Source organism: Centrocercus urophasianus, unplaced genomic scaffold (genome assembly GCF_019232065.1).
Source record: "Centrocercus urophasianus isolate 14NV4802_14NV808 unplaced genomic scaffold, USGS_Curo_1.0 seq_18, whole genome shotgun sequence".
Taxonomy (NCBI): Eukaryota; Metazoa; Chordata; class Aves; order Galliformes; family Phasianidae; genus Centrocercus; species Centrocercus urophasianus.
Genome location: NW_024884733.1, coordinates 6,498,477 through 6,521,544, shown reverse-complemented (window position 1 = coordinate 6,521,544; position 23,068 = coordinate 6,498,477). Strand labels below are relative to the sequence as shown.

Sequence of the window (23,068 nt, the reverse complement as noted above, 5' to 3'; positions counted from 1 at the left end):
TCAGAGGACTGCTCTGCTATCTGTTCTGAGCTGCTGGACAAACCTTAGGAAAGGGACCATGAAGCAGAAATGAGAAAGTAATCTCAAGCCACCTGCTCCACAATGGCTTTCCAGGAAAATGTTCTAAGCAGCTGAACCTCATCAGGAGGCTGGACGCAAACCGTTCATCCAAGGAATTCTCAGTAATGAAAGATTAATGTGCCATTTACTTTAGTGGGTTTGAACATGAGACTATCTCCCACCTTCAGATTTACTTTCCAGAACTTCTTTCTGTGCAATATTTACAATGCCCGTTTCTACTCTTAAAAGTAGCAGCAGAAAGAATTTCTTCCTTGAGCAAACAGATCTGAACAGACTGCAGAAAGCTGCAAAATAATGATCTCGTGAGAGTCAAGCTTAAAATTTCAATCTGATTTCAGTTACATACATGAAGAACTTCTATCAACTAATACGTAAAACAAACGTATTACATTGTATTAAAACAGGTGAATTGTACTACTTCAAAGAATAAATTGAAATGTCTGTGGTAATGGAATATTTGAGAACAGCAAAAAAATATACTTACAGGTAAACAGTACACTAGGAAAAACAAAGCTGCCCCAGGAGGTTCTGTTTGAACACGGAAATAAAAACTATTTTGCTGTGTGAGCACAGGGCCAGGTCACAAAGAGTCATGGAATCTCCAACCCTGGAGGTACTCAAAAGTCATCTGGAGGTGGTGCTGGGCAGCTGGCTCTAGGTGAACCTGCTTAAACAGTGGGGTTGCACTGGGTGATCTCTCAAGGTCCCTTCCAACATAAACCATTTTCTGACTCATAGATTCTAAAATCGGTCAGACAATAAGCCACGCTACCAACCAAAAAGGTAATCTGCTTGGACAATTTCTGGCAGTGAAATGAATCCTAGCATCAGATCTGCTTTGGTTCTCCTGGAGAGAGAAATCAGATCTCCTTGTATTACAACAGCCCGTTCATGCAAGGTCAGACACAGACACATTGCCCAGGTGCCCCCCAGCATGGTTACTGGCAGCAAGCAGCAGAAGTCAGCCTGCTGTTCTATATCAGATTTATTCTACAAGCCTTTTCTTCACTGGTAATTTTGGTCAGGTCTCTCCCCACTTCCTGTCTACCAGCTTTTAGAAAACCCAGAGCAATACATCTCCTATGCTTTTTCAAATGAGAAAAAAATATTTGGTGGGTACAAGTTATAAAGGAGGATACAGACAGATAGTTCTGCAATACAAGCCTTTATTTCTGCTAGAAATGGTTAAAAACGTTTTAAGAAATGCAGGCTTTTGCTGACCAATGTTTGTCTAAAGCATCCTGAGCATCTAAGGATTACAGAACAATCATTACCTGGTTGTAGTTCTCCGGATGTCTGACAAGATCTGTTTCTGTGACAGAAAAATGTCCAAGGGTCTGGTCTGTATGAGAACCACTAGTGAACAAATGGATCTGGAATAGATTAAAGTAAAAGACATTTGTAATTGTAAGGACCAGATAATTAACAACACCCTTAGCTGCCATCCAACAGCTTGCATGGATGCAACAGCGATGTGAACCAGTGGTTACAAGCCCAGTGCCAATGGCAAGTACAGAAGTAACTACAACAACCAATACAACAGACTTTTGTAGAAGAGTCTACAGGAACCCATGGCCACACACCCACAAAATGGGCCATCCAGTACCATTACCATGAGCACATGCCTCCGCTGCCACCGCAGTAAAAGTGAACAATTTACTCTCTTTTCACATCTCAGTCTTTTTCTTTACTCTGTACATAATCGTATTCATAACGTGAGAGAAAAAAACATTTTCACAGATAGCACAAGTCTTAACAGAGGTAAAGGATGCCCTCAGAATGACTGCTGATTTCTTCCTTTAAAGCAGAACAAGCTACCAAGTTACAGCAAGTTTCTGTACTGCTGCTATGTATTCTTGGCTTTCTCTTACTGGGACCTTGTCCCAGCTGCACTGGTGATGGTATCATCAATTATTTGATGAAGAAGCTTCCCAACTTAGTCAAGGGAACAATAAAAAGCAATTCGTCCTATTCAGAGCTGATCCCTTTGTTACTGTAATAACTGCAGCTGCCAAACAAGATAGCAGTGCACATTTGTCAGAGAATCGCTCATATTTCATTAATATTTCTGCCAGAAGACAGAGAATGTTTCCTGCTTTTTTTCCTTTATTCTAATATGAACTTTATCATACACTTGGGTATTTGACAACTGTTTTAAAGCTGACAGGCACCGGGCAATTATCAACCCTTCTCTGAAACTTGGGAATATTTTAGCATTCCTTTCCCCAAACTCACTCCCAGTGACAACCATCTGTCACATGTGCAAAGCTATGCAAGTTTAAAAATAAAAAAGCACCTCCCCACACAACGTCCTTCCTTTCTGCTCTCCATGGCTCTCCCGGCTGCCTTCCCATGTAACCACAGCAGCAAAACCTTTGGGCCACAGCACCAGGGTGAATTTCAAGCCCTCTTCAAAGGTATGCTGCAGCCACGCTACCCGCTGAAGCTCAAAACAAATACTGCAAAGCTGTAGCAACAGAGGAATAAAGTGTTCCTCCAAGACTAGAATAGATGGATGCTGGCACAATCCAGTATGTATATTTTTACAAGCTGTTATTGAAAAATCACGTTCTGACTAAAGATGAAGCAAGGCTAAAGGGAGAAAGAGTACCAAGACAAAAGTTACAGGTGAATGGTGAGAGGCAGAGGGCACGTGTAGCTGTTGCTGTATGGAGCCAAACAGATAAAGAGGAGGCAGGTCTGATTGAACCTTACACAGCCTCCTCTGCGTGAGAGTACAGGCACAGCCTTCACACCTTGGGAAGCATCCAGGACCAACTCCTAAATGCCCTTGAGTTCAGCCAACCTGCAAAAAGATAAGCTGGTCAATTCCTCTGAAAGAGGATGAGAAGTGGACTTGATCACAGCTTACATGCATTTGCATTCAAGAGATCTGTTGGGATCTAAAGGCAGAGTCACATTAGGAAAACAAAGCTTTTCGAAGACAAAAAAAACCTCAAAACTACCAATGTAGTCATTTACAGCAGATTCCTCATGCCAAGACAGAGACACATCCAACAACCACAGTTCAGCTCACTCATAAATTACTGATAATGAAGTCATCATCCAGCATCAGTCTCTGCCCTCTGCTGTTCAGAACATCAAGACTTTGTCCACATCACCTCACCCCATCACACGATGCATAGATACCACCAATCTAACCCACTGTGTAACACAACCTATTTCATATTACTGATCTTCAAGGTGGCACAAGAACCCACTCCTTTCATAGCAGGTACTTCAGTCCTGCTTTGCATTCACAGCTCCTGCTCTTACAATTTTCCAAGCACATTAGAACCATTATTGCCATTTTGCCACAATCTGATAATACCATTTATATTAAAGTCTTCTTCTATTGTCCGTAATTCCATTGAATATCATTTTATTCCTATTAAAATATGCCCACAGTCCACAGTCAGATGCTTAACAAAATTCACCTCTGAATTCAGACTAACCCTCTCCTATTTCATTTGTAATTTCTGTCCTAGTCTTTAGTGGAGAGAAGACAGCTGAAAATACCCACAGGAAATCCATCAGCTTTGCAGAAACTCTGCTATTTCTTTTTACATGCTGATTGTGGCATAATAGCATTTAACAGACCTGAGGAATAAAAAAGCCAATTTTAAACTGTTTTTCTGAAACGATGCAAGGCTTCTCATTCACTTTTTTTTTTTTTTTTTTTTTCTTTTTAAGGCCAAGTGGCAATTCAAGGCCTAACAAAAAACAGCTTCTCTCCCCTATGAATTCAAGAGGGATCAAAAGGCAGGCAGGCAGATATTCCATTGGCACTTGAGAGGAAGGATAGAAGAGAAGGAACCAAGAGGTGTGCCTTAATATGGTAATGTATCCCTCATGCTTCGATGTATTTCAATGTCTATCAGGTAAATAAGTACCACTGAGAATTTGGAAGGAATTATGCTAGTATTGCTGTATTAGACTTTCAAAGCAGGCAAACCTGCCCATGTTGAAAAGCTATTATAATGTTATTCAACAGCTCACAGCCTCAGGCTGCAAAACTCCTCAGCAACAGAGAGGTTACGATTTCCCTGAGGAAGTCTCCTTCCTACAGTGGGGCACGTAGGTGTCTGGGAGCTTTGTGTGCCTCAGGGAGGCACTGAAAAGCAGCTAGCTAGCAGCAGGGCTGGCAAAGCAGAGCAGCAGGCAGAGCACCTAACAAGCAGCTCCCACCAAGACTGGCTCTACCTCCACGTAGGCTTCACTCCCCACTGCTTGAAAGTGCTTACTGCAGAACTTTGTACCATCAGCCTTAAGTGGCTGCAGACAAGACAGAGTATACAGGGCTCCCACAGAACCCAAATCACGCAGAGGAGGATTTCAACTATCATCTGTGTACTTTAGAGAATGAAGTGTCATTTATTTTTGCCCATTTCACCTTGCATCTCCCTCCTACCACTCCTTTTCACTTTCTCCAGGCAATACAGCACTATTTCATTACGACGTGAGTCATCATTTGTAACCTGAAAGTACACGTCCCTGATCACCCAAGCAATTCGATATTCTATTTTTTCCACAAAGTCACAGAAACACAAAAGACCTCTGAAGGTCCTCAGTCTGGCCCCTTGCTCTAACAAGGACTACTGCCAACATGTGTACGCGTTTTGCAAGCCTCTGAGGATGGACATCATTCACCCCCTCTGCTGACCTGCTCCAATGCTGCCTGCCACCCCAGAGAAGATTTTTCTAACTTGCCAGAACCTGCCCAACTACAACCTGAAGCTCTCTCCCCCTTTGTCTTTCGGTACTACTGGGAGCACATAACCCTCCTCTTCACACCTGTCAAACAGTTATGCCCAAAGCAGCAGTGTGATGCTGCCTCCCTCAAACTCATCTCCACCAGACCAAACAAGTCCAGCTCCCTCAGCCTCTTCTTGGTGGTCATGCCCATCTTAGCCAGCCCTTCACCATCTTGGTCGCTTCTTGCAGGATCCTCTGTGTACGATTCTTGTTTCCAGCAGAAATACCCATGCTTATAAGATAGCACGGCAAAGCAGTCATTTCCTAAGTAGGAATATATTTTCCAAGTGTGATGCATTTTTCTCAAAAGTCCCAAATAGAAAATATGGTATTTACGAGCTTATGTGAGTCACAGAACAAAATATGTGGAAGAGTCACCACTACTTGGCAATAGCTATAGCTCGTGATCAGAGTAAATAAGGCTGTTCCACAGTTGAGATACATAACCTGGTAAGTTATTAAACAGAGTGAGCAGAAACCATAATTATCATTTTGTAGAGAAAGTCCTCTAAATCTGTCAGTATAACTGAAAAACATAATACTCATTAGCCTGCTGCACACTGTGTTTGCTGTTTCCATGAGGAAAGCAACAGCTCACATACAGGTCATATGGGTAAGCTCAGTCTTCTAAGACAAAGCAGATTCGTTTAGAAGTTTTAAAGCTAAGTTAATGCAGTAGCACGGACAACACTTCTCTGTAAGAGTCAGAAAATACAAATAGTTGTTTATGCAGCTGTTCAACTGCACACATTGTGTTTTGTCTGGCCATAAAAGTTAACATTAACGTGGCACTGCAATGAAGTCCTTTCCAGTCACTTTTGCCTTTCAATTTTCTTGCTTTTAATTCAAACTAAAATATAAATCAGAGCACTGCACTTTATTATAGCTCTGAACAGAACTCCCACAGTCGCACATACATATTTGAGCACACATAATATCAGTGTGTGATCACAAACGGAGGAGCTGGGCCCCAGTCAATCCTTAGATGTATGCATCTGTGATGACAGTTGATGGCAGCCCTCTGCATATACCACAGAGCATAGTCTGAACGTAAGAATTATCAGCAGCACAGCTTACTGCTTTCAACCTAGTCCAGCAATGACTGAGAAGGCAGTAATGGCAACATGAGGAAACTGGATTGAACAGAGAAACATTCCCTCTCCTGCTTAGTCTTGCAGACTCTGAAAACCACAGTCCAGGAAACTGCATAGTAACTAGCCTGTCTCAAGTTGTTTTCTGACTGCATTAGTCTTAATGTGAATGAACATTTTTCCTCCAGTAGCCAGAGGGGAAAAAAAAGTCCAAGTTTATTTCAAAATACAATCCCCATAGGAGGTCATCATCTTCCCTGTCAACACTTCAGCACGTTGCCCATTCAGCACCTCGCTTCATCTCATCCCAGACAGCAAGAGGATCTCTGTTCTCAAGGCCCCAGCTCTGACCTGCTCTTAATTCTTCCTTGCTCTCATTAACTGCAAGCTGAGGTATCGAGACTGCCTAATGATTTGTTCCTGCCAAGTACCAGATAAATCAGAGCACTGATGATGACTTATGGAATATTTGCCTTACCTACTGTAAAAATCAGCATACCTCAAATAGAGGTAGCTTATCAAGGGGAGAACACTTCATTGGAGTTCTACATCATTAAGTCACCTCTCCCAATAGCATGGCTGTCTGTAATCTCCGTGCAAAAGCCAAGGACTGCACCTGCACTTAAGGTGAATTGCTATCTTCCTTTGCAGTTCAGAAAAGCACATTCACAGTGGGCAATGAGAAGCAAAAGGTTATTTTAGATGCTGCACACGCAGCACCTGATCTTTCCCCAGGGCTGTCAATCAGACATCTTCCCCGGCAATCAATTCATGTAAAGAACAAAATGTAACCTCATTATAGTTTTCAGCCTTGCTCTGTCACACACAGGATTAAAGCAAAGAAGGTATCTTCATTCAAAACCCTCTTGTTCTGATTCTGACGACTTGCTGATACACTTTCTTCGAGGAGAAATTTCTCAAACCTGTTCTGAGTCTTGAAAAGATTATTTGTCAAGCCTCTACACACAATAGCAAGTGGCTCCATACAGAAGGAGAAGAAGGCAAGAGTGGATCGGGAAAATGCTACTGAATAACTTTCAGAACTATTTTTACAACTTTTTATTATCTTTTTTTTTTTTTTAAACTTGTCTCCAGAGTCATCACTGCTGTCAAATTTGGGAATGCAGGATGCATTTATCCTAAGCAGGCACAGTGCTTCTCAGATATCTGCATTGAGATGGGCAAAAAAACCACCATACACAAATGGGAATAGAACTGGAATCTCAGCCAGGTAGAGAATGAACATTTCCTGATTTAAAATTGTTTTTGGAGTTTTGTTCAGATGCTCCCTAGTACTGCAGAAAGGGAAACTGCATTTTAATTTGCTGCTACGACTTTCAACATCTGCGCTCAGAATTTTGAGTGCACATTTGTGATGAACTAACACTTGAGTCACTACTTGTCTTTGGGAGCCAAGCGCTCTGTCATGCTTCTACCAGACATTTTCTGAGGAAAATGGTGACAGCCCACCTGGTTATGGAAGTGACTAATGTGCCAACCTGTGAGGGAGACTTTCATACAGCAATTACAACCTTATGAACACAGTGCATACTTCATTTTCTCATGGTTCTGCCTCACTGGGGAAAGGTGGGGGTATTTATATTTAGAGTAATTCACTTTTAACTAGAGAAAATGCCGAACTAGCAGACAAGAATAATTTATACATTTAGCACTAGCTGACAAGGCTTTTAAATAATAAACAACGCCACAGTGGGTTAGAAGAATCATTTACCTTATGTAAAAGCTTGCACTGCTCTTGCTGCTGAGCATGCAGACTCCGCCACTGGAACCTCAGCTTCCCATTTAACCACTGAAGGTATCGAACATCGACTCTGTTCTCCAGCCCAGGTGCCATCTCAGTTGTATCCTTCTCACTGTAAGACAGATCCTCTTCACACTAAAAGCAGAAGAGAACACCAACATATTTTAAATAACTCCAACATTTTCAAATCACTCAGCAGTGAACACAGGCCAAATAGCTAAAAATTTCCCCAAACTTCAGCACTCTGGAATAAATACCAGGTTCACAGCTAAGATGAAATGGACTGTCTTTCATTTTCCATGCTCAGGAAGACACAGACTGATCCTGAGACACTAAGCATACTCTCTATTCAGATGGACAAATCACATTTTGCCTAGGTCCTAGTAAGTCAGAGAACATAAAAAACAGATTTAGTTCCTCGAGTATCTTTCTGAAAGCGCTGCAGGCTGTACTAAGTGACCCAATTTTATAAACCAATGCCTTATATAGGGACAAAACTGCGGGCCTTTGCTTACCCAGCTATTTTCTTTTACCCATCTAGCATTTCTCTTCTTGCAGAATGGGGATAAAGAAATAACCACGCAGCTAACACTGCTCAGGAGTCTGCAGGAACATTTTCAGCCTCTGTAATAGTGAGAGTAAGACTGAGGGGCAACTGTCACACACAGCCTTGTTTTGACTTTTCTCCAGAGTAATTTGGAAGGAAGAATAAGAGTGTGCCTTGTCCAGTTTGTCCCATTTTCCTTCTGCAATTGCAAAAAAAAAGTAACAATACCTTCACCTTCTGGATGCAATTTTGCCTTGGCTAATCACAAAAAGTGAGACATTTCTGCTGTATCACCTCCCCAAGGAGAACAGAAGGAACCTCACCTTCCCCAGCCTCTTGCACAAAGATCCTTCCCATTTCCAAACAGACTCCCTGCTTTCAGCTAAGACTCTGCAAATGGGAGGAAGACATGGGCTGGTTTACCTCTGATGACAGTAACACCACTTAAAGGGTGGTTAAAGCTCTCAGCTTCACGTAGCCTACAGAAAGTACACACAGTGAATACAATCCATAAATCCAAATTTTGACTACAGCATGTTGTAAGAGGTAGAAATAGCAGACCTGCAAAAGCCTGGGGCTTCAGAACTGGCAGTGTCCAGCTAAGGAAGCACTTCCCAGCTGTTGGATTCTCAAGACTCTTCTTTAAAGTAGAAATTTCAAGTCTACTTGAAACATGACTGTTTTCAAGAAAACAGTTGAGCAGATATTTGTACCCATAGACCTCAGCGGTATTTAAACATATGTGCTCCCCTGCTTCACAGACATCAGTGTTCAATAAAATCTTCTAAAAATTCAGTTGGCAGGCAAAGCTTGAATATAATTCCAGTTTGGATCCTAAACTAAAAATGCAAACTGCAAAAATGCAAAATGAAGAGAGCTTAATTAATCTTGCTTTAAATGCAGATTTCAGCAGATGTGTATCTGTAACAATGATCAAACAACCCCCTAATGCTTGCTTTAACCTATTGCTTCAGTTGACAGTGCCTCTAATACAATGAGTGTTCCTATTATTTATAAGCACAAAAGTGCTGGTCTGGTCACACAACAAAATGTATCAAGATTACATGTTTTTTTTTTTCCCTTTGTTCCATGGCTCAGATAAATATGTGCTATAAATCACAGCAGCACAGGGTTCATAAAGGGCTTTTCCTTTTAAAGGCACAGATGTGTCTTTAGAGAAAACAAAAGAAAAGGAAAAAGACTATCCCCTTTGTGTCAAGTGCAATGTCATTCTCTTTCCCCAGATGCCACAAGCTTTTTGCTCCAAAATCAAAAGGCATTGAGCTCTTGGGCACTGCAGGCCCAGCTACAGCACCTACGTGCTTCAGTGGCCCTGTCACCATCAGGCAAGGATTCTGAACTATGACACTGTATAGATACGGTTACCAGGTTGTCCCTAAACATGAGCCAAGCGGCTGGGTGTTAGTAGCACACCAGAGAAAACACAGATGTAAACAGCACTAAAATGCTGCAAACAAGCAGCCAGAGAGCCACAAGGTCAAAGGCCTCTGTCCTACTCTCATATCTGGGATTCCCAGACTGAAACACTCATTTTCCATTATCTGCAGCTCAACTCCAGCTCCCCTGAACTAGAGGTTTGAGAATGGCACAAACACTGATCTCCTGGGGATTCATTTCAGGAAGGAATGGCATTAGACTCAATAGCTTTGGCAGCAAAATGACAAACACCGTGCAGAGCTAATTTTATTGTAGCGACCTGCCTTATTAATATTAAAATAAGGAAGCTAGTCAATGCATTTTTTAACAGGAACTCTATTATTTATTTCACAAACTGCGCAAAAAATTTACTTTTGCTATGAAATACTTACCCTGTCGTAAAGTAAACAAGGTAAAAAAAACCAAAACAAGGTCTTGCATATTATACTGTGACCTCAATTTCCTGAGCCATCTCTACCATCTAAGACTATTTACTGCTCTCCCAGTGAGAGAAAAATCACTAAAATACCAACTCAAGCTAGGGTCTTAGCTTCAAATATAACTGTGAATTTATCTAATCTATGCAGTGATTTGGGCACACACCTACACTTACTTCTGACACAAAGAAGTTGCATGCTATTTACCAAAGCCATGACAAGAGCAGCCCAGCAGCCACCCAGACCTCCCAACAGCCTCCTCTCACTTGGGCTGCTCCACACCATCTCTGGAAGGGATAGCTTCAGAGTCACGCGTATCAGAAAAGCTTTTTGCTTATGAACAGTTAGCTAATGTTTCTCTTTGATTCTGCTTCCAGAACCACAGGCTTGCAGAACAAAAGCCACATTAGGATGTATGCATAGCTCACTGCAGTGCTGGAATCTTTTCCAACCGGTGACACCAGAGCTAGTCCTGTCCAACTGGACAACACAGACTCAGCAGAGCACCTGGGATTAGCACAGCTGTTAAGCAGAAGCTAGAATGAAGCATAAATGCACCTCAGGTTTGGTCAGAGCTAAATACAGTCATGAGAATTCAGTCTCCAGCACCACAAGCTTTGCCCTGAGCATTCCTCCCCAGGCTATTTCATGTCCAGTTGTTATGAAAGAAAAAAAAAAAAAAATGCCAGATCATTCCCAAAACATGTGAATGCACTTGTAGTTACACAAGGCAGCAAACACAAAAAGAGCCAACGGTTCTCATGGCAAAGGCACTCGGTGCCAGCGAGTCGGAGTCATAAAGCACAGTGGACTAAAAGAGGCCACCAGATATATAAAAATACTTGAAGGAAACAAACAAGAGGAGGGAGAAAGGAGGGTGAGAAAAAGACACATGGACATATTGACGTTATTTCACATTCCTTGTATCTGAGCAAACAACTTATACATGATTTGATCAGAGGGAAACTAAAGGTTAAGAAGTTTCAGCTTATGGCAGGAATAAAGCTTTTCTTTTTGGTCTGAGATACACAGCAATCCCATCTTACTAGAAATGAAGGAGCAACTCTACCCACAGTGGATGAAGATAAATTAGACAAGTACTTTGCCATGTAAGTAGTTCAAAGAACAACACAAGCAGCAAGGTGAGAAGGGAGCATTTTTGCACTACAAGCTCCATTTGAGATATGAGAATTTACTGATCTACTGTGGGGCTGACCGCGCTCTACAGATATGCCTTAAATAAATTAAACTCCAAAAAGTATTTTAAAGGAAATTCCATACAGTTTCAAGGGAGACCTTACAACATACAACAAGGAAAACCCCACATCATGCAACTTGCTCACACTTCTACATCTTCCCAATTCATGCAGATACTTTAATGCTTACATACCCTCGCACCAATGTCGTTACCACTCTGAATGCACTGCCTCATTCTGCCTGGTGCACCCAAGGAACAGGCCCACACTGCCTGCACTGCTGTGAAAGCAGGGCTCCAGCAGGGCTGCTTCCCTGGGAGATGCTCTTTTGCAACTATGAGCTGCCATCTGTTGGTAAGGGAAGGGCGGTGGCAGGCTCTGGTTCAGCCCCAGCCTGCTGCAGCTTTTCCCCATACTTCTTCCAAATCCCCCAAGGCCCAAATCTCTGCTTCCATATTTGGATAGCCACGAAACAGCTCACTGCTCTTCCCACAGAGACACAGCCTTGTTGGAGCTCGCTTAGCACAGGGATACATGCACCAAGTCATATTCCCAGTGGGTAGCAACCCTTGAGTGGTGTAGCAGAAAGCAACAGTCAGCTAAACCCTCTAACGTGTGCTCCCCCTGGTATTCATTTCCACTAAAGGTAACCTGTGCCTAGATAGAAACTATTTACTCTCAGATCTCAACTACAGTACACACACAGCCTCATATCCCAAAGGAACACCTCTAGATTGCTCACTGCAGGGCTTGCGAAAGGCAAAACAGTCATATAAATCATAGCAATAAAGCGCTCCTGTAAGCTTCTACTGAGAGCTCATTCTGAACTGCTCATAACTCAGACAATGGTTTGTATGTGACATAACATATGTTAACCAGTGTAATTACACAGCTTTAAAGAGGTAGGTTTTTTTTTTTTTTTTTTTTTTTAAGCACTGTAGCTAGAAATACCAGACTATCAGACACACTTTCCTAATTCAGTCATATATCTATCTGTGGGAGGGGAAAACGTGAAAAGGAACAATTTGAATAGAGGAATATGAAAGGGACAACACTATTTTCATTAAGAGCTCCATCAACAATGCTAATTAACTCTCCTCCTAGACACAGAAGGATCCAGACTGCTCTGTGCATGGAAAGATTGGTGCTGTAAGAAACCAACATGCCAACTAAATATCCAGATATTAGCACAGAAGAGCATGTTTTCCATTTAAAAAGAAAGTGCTCATAAAGTAGAAGTGATGTTCATAGCATATTTGGAAGCAAGATTAAAAAAAAAAAAGAAGTAAAATGCTGTGTTTCTGCAAGACATTTCAGCTTTTAAATTTCAATGTCTCTTACAAAAATTGCTCCTCTCTGTGGCACTCCCAAGAGCTCTGCTGGCATCTCATTGGCAAAGAGTGAAAAAGAAGATGCTGAGGGAAGTCAAAATGTGAGCACAGCTCCTACTTCTTGCTGCCTTGTTCAAACAAGCCTGCCTGGCAGTAGCCACAAGCCTGAGGCACCAGAGCGAGTCACACATTCCAGCCCTCCTTGTTCAGAAGGCCTCACTCAGAAGCTCTGCATGAGGGAAAAAGCACTACGCCTTTAACACAGCACAGCAGCACTGCCCATCTTTGGAGCTACAAGGTCAAGGGTGTCACTCTATAAGTAACACTTCAAGTCCCAAAATGACTGCATTATGCATCCAGATGAAAGAAGTCAAACACACAAACACGTGACAAGGCAGACCTTCACTTGGAGAATGCCACGTTTTGCTGGGCTGAACAAATTGCAGTACAGATAATGTCTTGCACTACACTTCCTCTGCCTGCAACTGCAGTCCTGTTTGCTCACATCCCTTTAGCTCCACTGTGGGAAAGCAGCTTGACAGGGGGTATCCAGTGAGACAAAGAGATGCAGTGTGATCCATCAGCAGGGAGTCTGGAGGAAAGGGGCCAAGAGAAGAAGAAACAGTAGCTGCCTTGGACCAGAGGTAAGGCAGAGCTCTGCCATAGGCAAGAAGGCCTGCCATGCTCTCCTTTGTACGTCCATGTGGATCTCCTGAGGAATAAGTGATTTCTTTCCAAAGATCCTGCAATGAGAGTGAACCCTTTTCACTTAAGAAGTGGGACACCAGGGGTGAAGGATTTTCCCACTTAAATCAAAAGGCACTGCCAACTCCTTGCCAACGGAGGGCAGGAGAGACACTGAAACATTTTAACATCACTCGGTTTCATCACTTGGTGCATCTGCACCACTATGCCTTCATATTTGCACTCAGTATTCACTCAGTATTGGAAGCTCCAATTGTGAAACCTCAAATGACTCCAGTGACTGAGGGTAGAGCCCCATCCAAAACCAGCCATAACATCACAGGTACAAGTAATTTTGTATTTATTTGAAATCCAGACATTACCCAAAGAAACAACAAGTTCAATAAATGATGACTGCGAAAAGCCTAAATTACAAGTCTTTTTGATCATTTCAGACATTGCTTTTAGAGTGTTTTAACTTGACACAGTGTCTGAGAAAATCGTAAGAGTGTATTCGCTGTGTCAAGCAATAATAAATATTAACTAAAAGTCTTCCAGTGCTTTCTGGCAAAAATTAGAGGAGAGAAATTCTGCAGGAGAACCATTAGGGATCCTGTGCCCTCTATTTAGGTTTCAGGCTCTTAAAAAGAGTGTTCATTAGCAGCTACTGTAATATGGCAGTGGTAGTAGCAAAACAGATAAATGGTAAGAGTTCTGAGTAAGACAAGAGGTCGAATAAAGCAGAAGTGTTAAGCACAGGGAATAGGGGAGGCAAATCAAAAAATGAAAGCTGACAGGCTGATACAGGCTGCACAGATCTGGAAAGTAATTACGATTCCAAGTAAGAACCAATAGGTTAATAAAATTCCCTACTCTCCATGACATTGTAATACATTAAGAAGGGAAAAAAGCAGAAAACTGATATTTACTGACACTAGTGCTAAAGGTGTCCTCCTGCTTTTCTGCTGGGGAGTAGCATCAGGCTTGGCTACTGCTTTCACACTTTGATACAGCAATATGGTTTAAGAACAGCCATGCTGGATGAGATTTCTGTAAGAGAAAGGCATTTCAACAGCAAGATGAGCAACCAGGCAGAAGGCTCAAGCTATAATGGAAATAGCCAGTGAGCCAAGTTAGACTGTGACAAACAAAAGGGGAATCAAATTGCAAACCCAAGAGTCAGAACACATGTTTAGTTTCATTCTCTCAATAAACACTACAAGTAATGAAACTAAGTTCACTTTGGCAAGCTAGAAAGACATACACAAATTCCAGCTACAATAGCCATAATAGCTCTGTTTGTTAATTACTATGCATTCACAAAAGGGGAGGGGAGTCCAATTCCACATAGAGGGCAAGAAGCAGACAGAAGGAATTAGCAGAACCAAGAACAAGTATTTATACACCGTATCTTGGTGATAATGAGGGAAGTAACATCACTGCCCCTATCTAAAAACTCAACAGCCTTCACACATAATTAAATTACTAGGCACATAAATTAATTTCAGCTGCTGAAACAATACCAGTACAGGCAGTATTTTTCCCAGGAACAGAAGGAATTCTTGCTCACAGAGCATTGCTATTATCCATACAAGCCACTGTGCAAATTTGGAAAAAGCCTTGATATGCTAAAAAAGCAAGTTTATATCAAACAATAATCTGCTTCTTAAATAAATGGAAAGACAACATGAGAATTCTCCAAGTCTACAGGTTCAATGAAAAAAAAAAAAAGAGCAACAGAACTCACATTCTTAAGGTTCCATACCCTGTTTTAAGGTTCATAAACACTATATTTTATTATTATTATTATAATTATTTTGCTATTAACTGTGGCCAGCCAATGCTCCCATCAAGTTTCTCTCAAGATCCTCCTCCTCGTGTTCCTTCTTAGGTGAAGATCACACAGTTGTACTAGCTTTTGTCAGTGACATGTCAGCAGGCTACAAGCATGAACAGTTAAGTGACAGAGACTCAGTGTAACTAGCAGAGTTGCTCCAAAGGACACAGGAACCCTGATTTCATGGAGGAACCCATACCTCCAGAACTCAAGAGTCTCAATTAAGGAGACATGGTGGCTGCTGGAGGAACACTGGGTTTGGTTGTGAGATCTCATAAACACCTTGGGATAGACCAGAAAATCCACCAACTTTATAGGAAAGAAAGCAAAAGGAAGAATCACTCAGATGTGGTTGTTTTTTGTTTTTAAACTTTCCCTTGTACTCTAAGATTTCCATGTGGAATCAATGAACAGCACTCAAGATTATTCCTCAAGTCACCCAAAGCAACAAAAGATGCTAAATTCAACATCTCTGCGGTACTTATTTGAGACAGAAACCCACAGAGAGTGTAAAAAGCCTTTCAAGACAACGTCTAACAACTAATCATCCAGTGCTTTAAAGCAAAAACAATAGGCTAGAATTCCAAAACAGACGCACCGTAAATCAATGTGAGCCTCCAATTCAGGCTGTACTCCAGTCTTTACAGGACCGACACAATTAGTGATTTCCTCTAATTGTTTTACTTTTTCTAGAGTTGATTAGTGCAAGATTTGAGCTTCCACTGATCGCCTCTGCTGTCACCAACATGCTGACAAAGCAGGACTATCAATTCACAGAATGAACTTCAACCACAGCAGCCACAGGCCAGAGCCCAGCATACACTACCTGCTCTTCCTGCCTCTCCTGTACAGCAATGAGGGCTTCAGGCAGCTCTCCTCACTGTTTCCTCCACCCCTTCTCTAAGATTCATAACTTGGAGGAGAGGCATGGACGGAAGGCTGCAGAGGGCAGCAGCTCCCCCAGGACTGCAGGTTGCTGCAGTCCACAGCAAGCATCCCAGTCCCTGCCACAACAGCCTGCAGCACCAACCTTGCAATGGAAATGCACTGGAGGCCACATAAGACAAGGTGCCCTGAAGGATTCTCCTAACACATCCAAGCAGTCAGCCCATACGATCACCCAAGGTGCCAACATGTCCGTCCTTGCCAACAACTACTCCAAGATCATTTTTATTTTTTAATTACATTACATACATTAAGCACTACCTCCTCCTACCCCAAGCCTTTCATCATACTTTTACCACCATGTAGCTAATACTTTCAGATATCACTTAACCTTTGACTCAGAAGATGTAAGCGTGTGTAAAATTAGGCTTGTTGAATGCTTTTTCCTAGCTCAGGATCTTAAGGCTCTGAATTCCTTGCAGCAGTGGAGCTCCACGTCCATCATGTGTCAAGCATACCCTTGTCCCTCTATAAATAACTGGCTGAAATCCTTCAGATGGAAGTGTTCAATTTGCAGGAGAGAAAAAAAGCATGTTGCTAAGGAACAGTGGAGAAGAAAAGGCCATAGAGTGGTAATCTGGAATGAAATGAATTAATTTAATTGGCCCTTGATTTGTTGGGTATTTGGCACACTATCAGCAATTTCATTGCTGGTAGGCTTTGTTTCAAATACAGCCTGAAAGAATGGTCAGAACATCTCTGCACACTTAATTTAGGGATTAGCTGCATTCTCTCCTCTTCATACAACAGACCCTTCACACAACAGTCCACGTTTGTGGATCTCCAACAGCATTTTAACAGCAAACCACACACGCATCTCTTTGAGCCACTGCTATGCTGCAGCTCTTCAGGTTCCATTTTTTTAGATGAAGACACAGAGGTGGGGGGCTTTCTTCACATTTATTCTAATAGATCAAAAGATGTGCTCTGTTAGTAAGCGCTGGCTTTCATGCTTTGCTGGTTTTGGCAGAGATCTCAGCAGTGCACGGAACCAAACAGTATTTCATGGATTGTTGTTTTGCAACATTTTCAAGAAAATATTTCCAATTGTTTATAGTATGTTTAAAAAAGGCTCTGTGTGACGGAACGTTTTTCAGGCTCTTTCTCAGCTGTGAACTTCACTTGCTTTAAATGAAGAAGAAAGAGAAAGATCATAAAAGAGCATTTCTTTCTCTAAGTATGTTTTCTCAAATAGCCCTGCCTTTTTCTTCCATTTATTCAAATAAGAGAGAATTACAACTGCAGAGACTACATCTCTGACATGCTTAGAAATGTCTGTACCATCTGTTATGTATCTTCCAACACTTCAGCTTAAGTATCAGAAAAGAGCCTGTTATTTACCATGCACAGAGTCAAAGTGCCAGCACTTCAATTGTTTAGGCTGTACTTTAACCCACAAGACGCCTGGTAACAAACTTTCAATCTCACCTCTTGTTCACTATAATTTTAGGAACTAAAACATCATTCTGATTGATGAGAAAATACTCATGAAGATACTCCATAAAATAACACTACAATAATTATCACACTTTTATGCAAACAACAGGGTCCAGTGAGTGGTGTACAAGGAGTTGAACCACCTACCATTTCCTTCACACCCATTCTTATTTCCTTAACTGTGCACTTTTAAGTCCTAACTTGCTTGGGTCTTACTGATCAGATGTATTGGTTTTGTAACACCTCGCTGATCAGCTCCATGATAAGATCTCTCCCTGGAAATTCTTCTACTTCTTTGTGGTACAGAACCACAAAGAGGACCACAATTACAATCTAACATTTCTTCCTTAAGACCAACTGCATTTATTTGTTTTATTACTCATAAGTTTCAAGACGAAAACTTACTAGATGAACACCAAACAAGAAATGTTGTCATTAAAGTGTGCAATCTTTACATACATACACTAATTCCAACTCCCATATATAAATACAAATATATATATATATATATATATATATATAACTTTTTATCTGGCTTATTAAGAACCTCGTTGGGTTTGTGAGCCTTTGCAAACACTGGTTTAGGACAGTTATGTATATGAAACACATATTACATTCTTTTTGAGAAACACAGGTGAGCAGATTAGAATTGACATGAAAGGCACAACAGTAAACAAAATGGCTCATGTATCTCTGTGTGGACATACAAGATAACGTTGTGTCACCACAGTTCTTTCATCTCATGTTGGAAAAGGCAAAAATAAGTCCTTCAGAGAAAATAATACGGCATTTTCCTACCTCCTGAATTCACGCTGCTACTACACTACAGTCATCACTCTTTTGTGATAGAAATCATGTGCTAAAAAAAAAAAAAAAAATCTACCACCACACAACCAAAACAGAACCAAGATGCACAAAGTAAAACATTCACCACGAGTGCCTTTCTCGTATGGTCTGGAGGTGCCCTTTTGATCACCAGAGTGCACCACTGCTCCCTTTTTTGTGAAGCAACCAATGGCAGTGTACAAGTGCAGTCTGTCTTCTCACAATGATGATATAAAGGCAACTCTTCCCTTTTAATTGCTCTCCATTGAATTCCTTTTGCGGATACTGCACCTACAGTATCAAGTCTCTGCCATTAGTCACAAGTTTATCGCCACAGCAGGGAAACACAAAGACTGTTGCCTTACTAGTAGATTTCCTGATGTAGATTGGGTCACAAGGCTTGGGCTCCAGCTTGATTCTCACCTTCTAAATTCCCTTGTGAAGTAGGACTTTGGGTAGAAAGAAAGCAAACAGATAGATCTGCAGGTTCTCAACAGGAGCAAGTGCTGGATGGAATTCAGGTGGTAACTCCTCCACTCGGGAGCAGAGGTTCTGTTCCTGGCAGGCTGGCCAGCCCCACTAACAGCTGTAACTGAACTGCCCCTGACTAACACTGAAAAGATGCAGTCCACAGCCTAGGGGAGCACATCTACATGAGCATGTAGAACACAAGGTCTTAAACATTACCAGACACAAGCAGGTGGGACTCATCACCTACACTGTCCTTTGCCAAGGAATGAGACAGTTCTGTGAGCTTATCATTCAGAACCAGACTTACCAGCAATTAACATCAAATAGATGAAGATGACTTAGAACAAATTTACATCCTTCTAGAGGGACCTCAACCATGTTAACACACTGAGGGGATCAGCATAAACTCAGTCTGTGTTCAACTATGTCAAGAGCAGAGACAGTAAAAACATGGAAAAACGCACCACATTTACCTCTCGGCTCCTCAGTTTATATACCAAAGCAAATGTCTATATAGTAATACATGCTCTTAAACACAAGGAACAGGTGTAAAATTATAAAATTTGATAATACTACTTCTATGAGGCTGTGGGCTTGGGTTTTTTTGCCTTTTTTTTTTTTTTTTTTTCTCCTCCCTGATCATGTACATTGTAGCCAAAGCAGAGACACAGTTATCCTGAGCCTACTTCAGAGTAGGCTTTCTATGTGCTAATATCTTTTTATTTATGGAAACACAAGCATACCTCATCAACCTCTTAAGGAAGCTAAAAGGCCATTAGTTACCCCAACAATAGCAGCTGCCATTTGAGATCTTGATGCTTTTTAATATTGTTTGCCTTAGGATTACTTGTTCCACCCAATGCCAACAGCCCCAGACTTCAGAAATAACCTGTTTGCCTACTGTCTGGCAACAGAGACCAACAACATTCACTTACCTCCATTCCTCCACACTGATCTCATCTATACTGCAAGAAACCAAAATCACAGCACTCATGTAGGGAACAGAGTTTGAGAAAAAGAGGGAACTCAAATCACCTGCACAAAGTTTAGGGAAGGGAAAGTAAACAGGCTCCAATATTTTTACTTCTTTTAAGCCAGGGTATTTACTTGTCAAGTTCCCAAGATACCCCACAGTGTGCAGTACACTAGTGATAGCACGGATGGATGAGGCGGAAGGACACGAGCATGCTCACCGTGCACACAGAGGTTTCATCCCCTGTTTTCACTCTGTTCCGAGCCAAAAGCCGTTCCAAGAGGTTCACCCTGTGCAGCAGCCAGGAAAATGCCAGCAGCAGCTCTCGACTTCCTGCTGAGCCATCCGAGGGGAGCTGATAAAGTTCTGGCCTGCCATAGCCGTGGTACCACAACGCCGATTTGACAAACCTAATTTGGGTATCTGAAAAGAAGAAAACAACTGAGAATAACACACTGTGCTACTCAGCGCGTTCACCCGTTTGGTTCCAGAAACTGCTGCTGTCTCTGAGAGCAAGATTTTTAATCAAGCCTAAGGCTAATAGAGGGCAGCAGAGACTGGAGCACTTTAATCAGCAAATTAAAAAGGAAGAAGGTAACGGGAAAAACTTCTTTATGCTTCCCTGTTTGGACCTACGGGAACTACTGCGAAAGGAAAAGAGGAAATTCAAAGTTGAGACTGTAGTAGGCCAGTAGTGTCCTCTTGGAGATTAACAAAAGCAAAACAGATAAATAGCCATCCCCACTACACCAAGACTCCAACTCACCCATCCATTTTTTATGAGCCACCAAGCGTGCTATGAATTAGTAAATACTCTGAGTCACTTGACTCCTGAATGAAACAGGAATTTGGAGATAGGAGTCTCAAATCTCTAAGCAGCAGTGGGCAGGCAGAGATAATAATGCAACCTGGTGAGCAGCAATGTGTGCAGCATGGACTATTTAACTCTCAGAAATGCTCCAATTCATATTCCTTCACACCAGCAAATTTTTCCTGACAGCTACAAGACAGGCACTACAGAACTGTGAAATACTGAGGAAAGGAAGATAAAATTATTATCAAAACAGGTTCTGACCAGCAAGCCTCAGCTCTGTACTGAGTAGTCAAAACTGTAATAAAGAACACAATTAAGGGCCACGATGATAACCAATATATGCTGGGGAAGAAGCAACAGTAGCTGCATGAAGATGTCCTGCTGAATACACTACCAGAGTTCTACGAAGGCAACAACCAGTGAGTAGTTAAGAAACTTTCAGCTGATGCAGATTTAGCTTTCCCAAAGGCATTCAACTAGCAGAAGAAAAAGCCAGTAGATGGGCTTGCATCAGCAACAAGTGACTAGCAGTTAAGAATCAGAGGACAGGAACACAGAGAGGTTTCACAAGAGGGCTATGAGCTAAACCTCTGCTGTTCAACTAACTCAAAATGACACAGAGGCAATGTGATAATGACAGAAAGCAGATTATGAAAAACTGCAGAACTTAGTGAGTCCAAGCATTAGAGTAGCAGATGTGAGGCACACAAGGGAAAAGAACAAACTACTGACATGGTAGCATGCTCAGGGCTGACCACTACACACTATCTTGGCTTATACAATTTTTCTGACAATATTACTCACCTCCCTGAGCATACAAAAGGAAACTGAATGCAAGCAATCTAGAAAGAAAATCTGACAGAATACAGTGAGGGACATAATACTGCTGACTCCATCCACCATGACCCCACTGCTCAAACTCACAGTGGTCCTCCATTTCTTCAGTCCCAGAAGGGCTACGGAAGACTTGAGAAAAACTAAGAGAAAGAACAAGACCACAAGTACAGAACAGCATTTTAAGAAATGATAATGTGGGCAAATAAAATTTCTAGCAGCTGAAAGAATAACCTCCTGGAAGTGTCCCTGGTTTTGTCCATAATCCTGGTCATCCATTTTCAACAGCTGTCACTATTGGCTGGAGCCAGAGGAACCTTCAGTTTGATACAGTTGAGGCATCCTTCCAAAAGTAGGAAGAAAGCTCTTCACCTATTCTGTAAAGCTTCAAAAAAAAAAAAAAAAAAAGAAAAAGGTACATGCACACATCCCAACAAAAGATACAGCCCTCACACAATCAGGGATTGTCACTGCTGTCCTTAATTAGCATACTCATTCATCACATTACACACTGCTTTTCCTGCTCCTTGGGCACTTGTGCTGGAACCATCCCTCAACAGTCACACACACTGTAATCTGTCTTTGTCTGGCACTGACTGCTGAAGCTCAAAAAGCACAGCATGACCAACTTCAAAACAAAAACAAAGGGGAAAAAAGCATTGCTCTCAAAAGGAATTTGTTAATTATGAGGGAATCCCACAGTGAAAAGTGGTTGATTTAACTTGATTTGAGAAACATTAAGGGGCTCTTACCTGATGAAATAGTACAAAGCCAAGACAGAGTGAGGAGCTATAACCCAAAGTGTCCTGTGCCAGTAACAATATAGGAGCAGTGCGCTGCTACAGCTGTGCTGAGGCTGGGAGAAACTGATAGGCACTAAGAGCCACCAAGCCCTTTGTGTTCTGTTTGAACAGCTTTAAAAGACCAGGCAGTGTGGATCCCTAAGGAGATGCCTATTTCCAGAGTGCTCCTCGGTGCAAATGCAGAGCTGGAAATGCCATGCACGTCACTGTACATCTAGGAGCAGGAATATATGACCGACCACATGAAAGCTATAAATGAATTCCTGACAGAAACACTGACCACAGTTCAGACTGCTGGTTTTAAACCTAGCTTGCTTCTGCACCACAGACAAACCCAGACACCAACATGACTCTGTATACTATTTCTGCAGATGCTTAAAAACCTGGCCATGGATATATCACAGGGAGCACTCAGTTCTTAGAAATTTTGTTTTGATCACCCTTGAACATTCTCATATTAGCCAGGTTTTCTAGCTTCCCTTTCCTTTTCTTTGCACATCTGTCATTGCCAAGAAGCAAACTGCCATAACAGGTAAAGGTAGAAGTACTCCATGGGGAAGGAGGATCATCAGTACTTATTCTCCTTCCCTCTTGAAGCAAAGAAGCATGATGTGCTGCCATCTGCAGTTCAAGGAGCTCCCCAAGAAATCACCTAACAAAGAGAAGGAATAAAAAGCAAGCTAGGGGGTATTGTTTGTTCATTTTTTCCCCCTTTTTTTTGTCATTTCCCTCCTCATTCAGGACCAGATGCACCAAAGCAATTCACCACCTGACTGTGGGAGTTGCTCTGACCCTTCACCTCCCCATT

General features: G+C 41.8%; 1 protein-coding gene across 1 annotated transcript in view; it reads right to left on the bottom strand.

The window, feature by feature from the left end:
• TEDC1 (tubulin epsilon and delta complex 1) overlaps window positions 1-23,068 on the bottom strand; it is a 64,386-nt gene that overhangs the window by 37,963 nt on the left and 3,355 nt on the right. The window contains exons 3-5 of the mRNA XM_042819430.1: window positions 20,030-20,232; window positions 7,660-7,824; window positions 1,356-1,454 (exon numbers count right to left, since the gene is read on the bottom strand). Coding sequence (XP_042675364.1) covers window positions 1,356-1,454; window positions 7,660-7,824; window positions 20,030-20,232 — 467 coding nt within the window. The remainder of the gene's footprint in view (window positions 1-1,355; window positions 1,455-7,659; window positions 7,825-20,029; window positions 20,233-23,068) is intronic.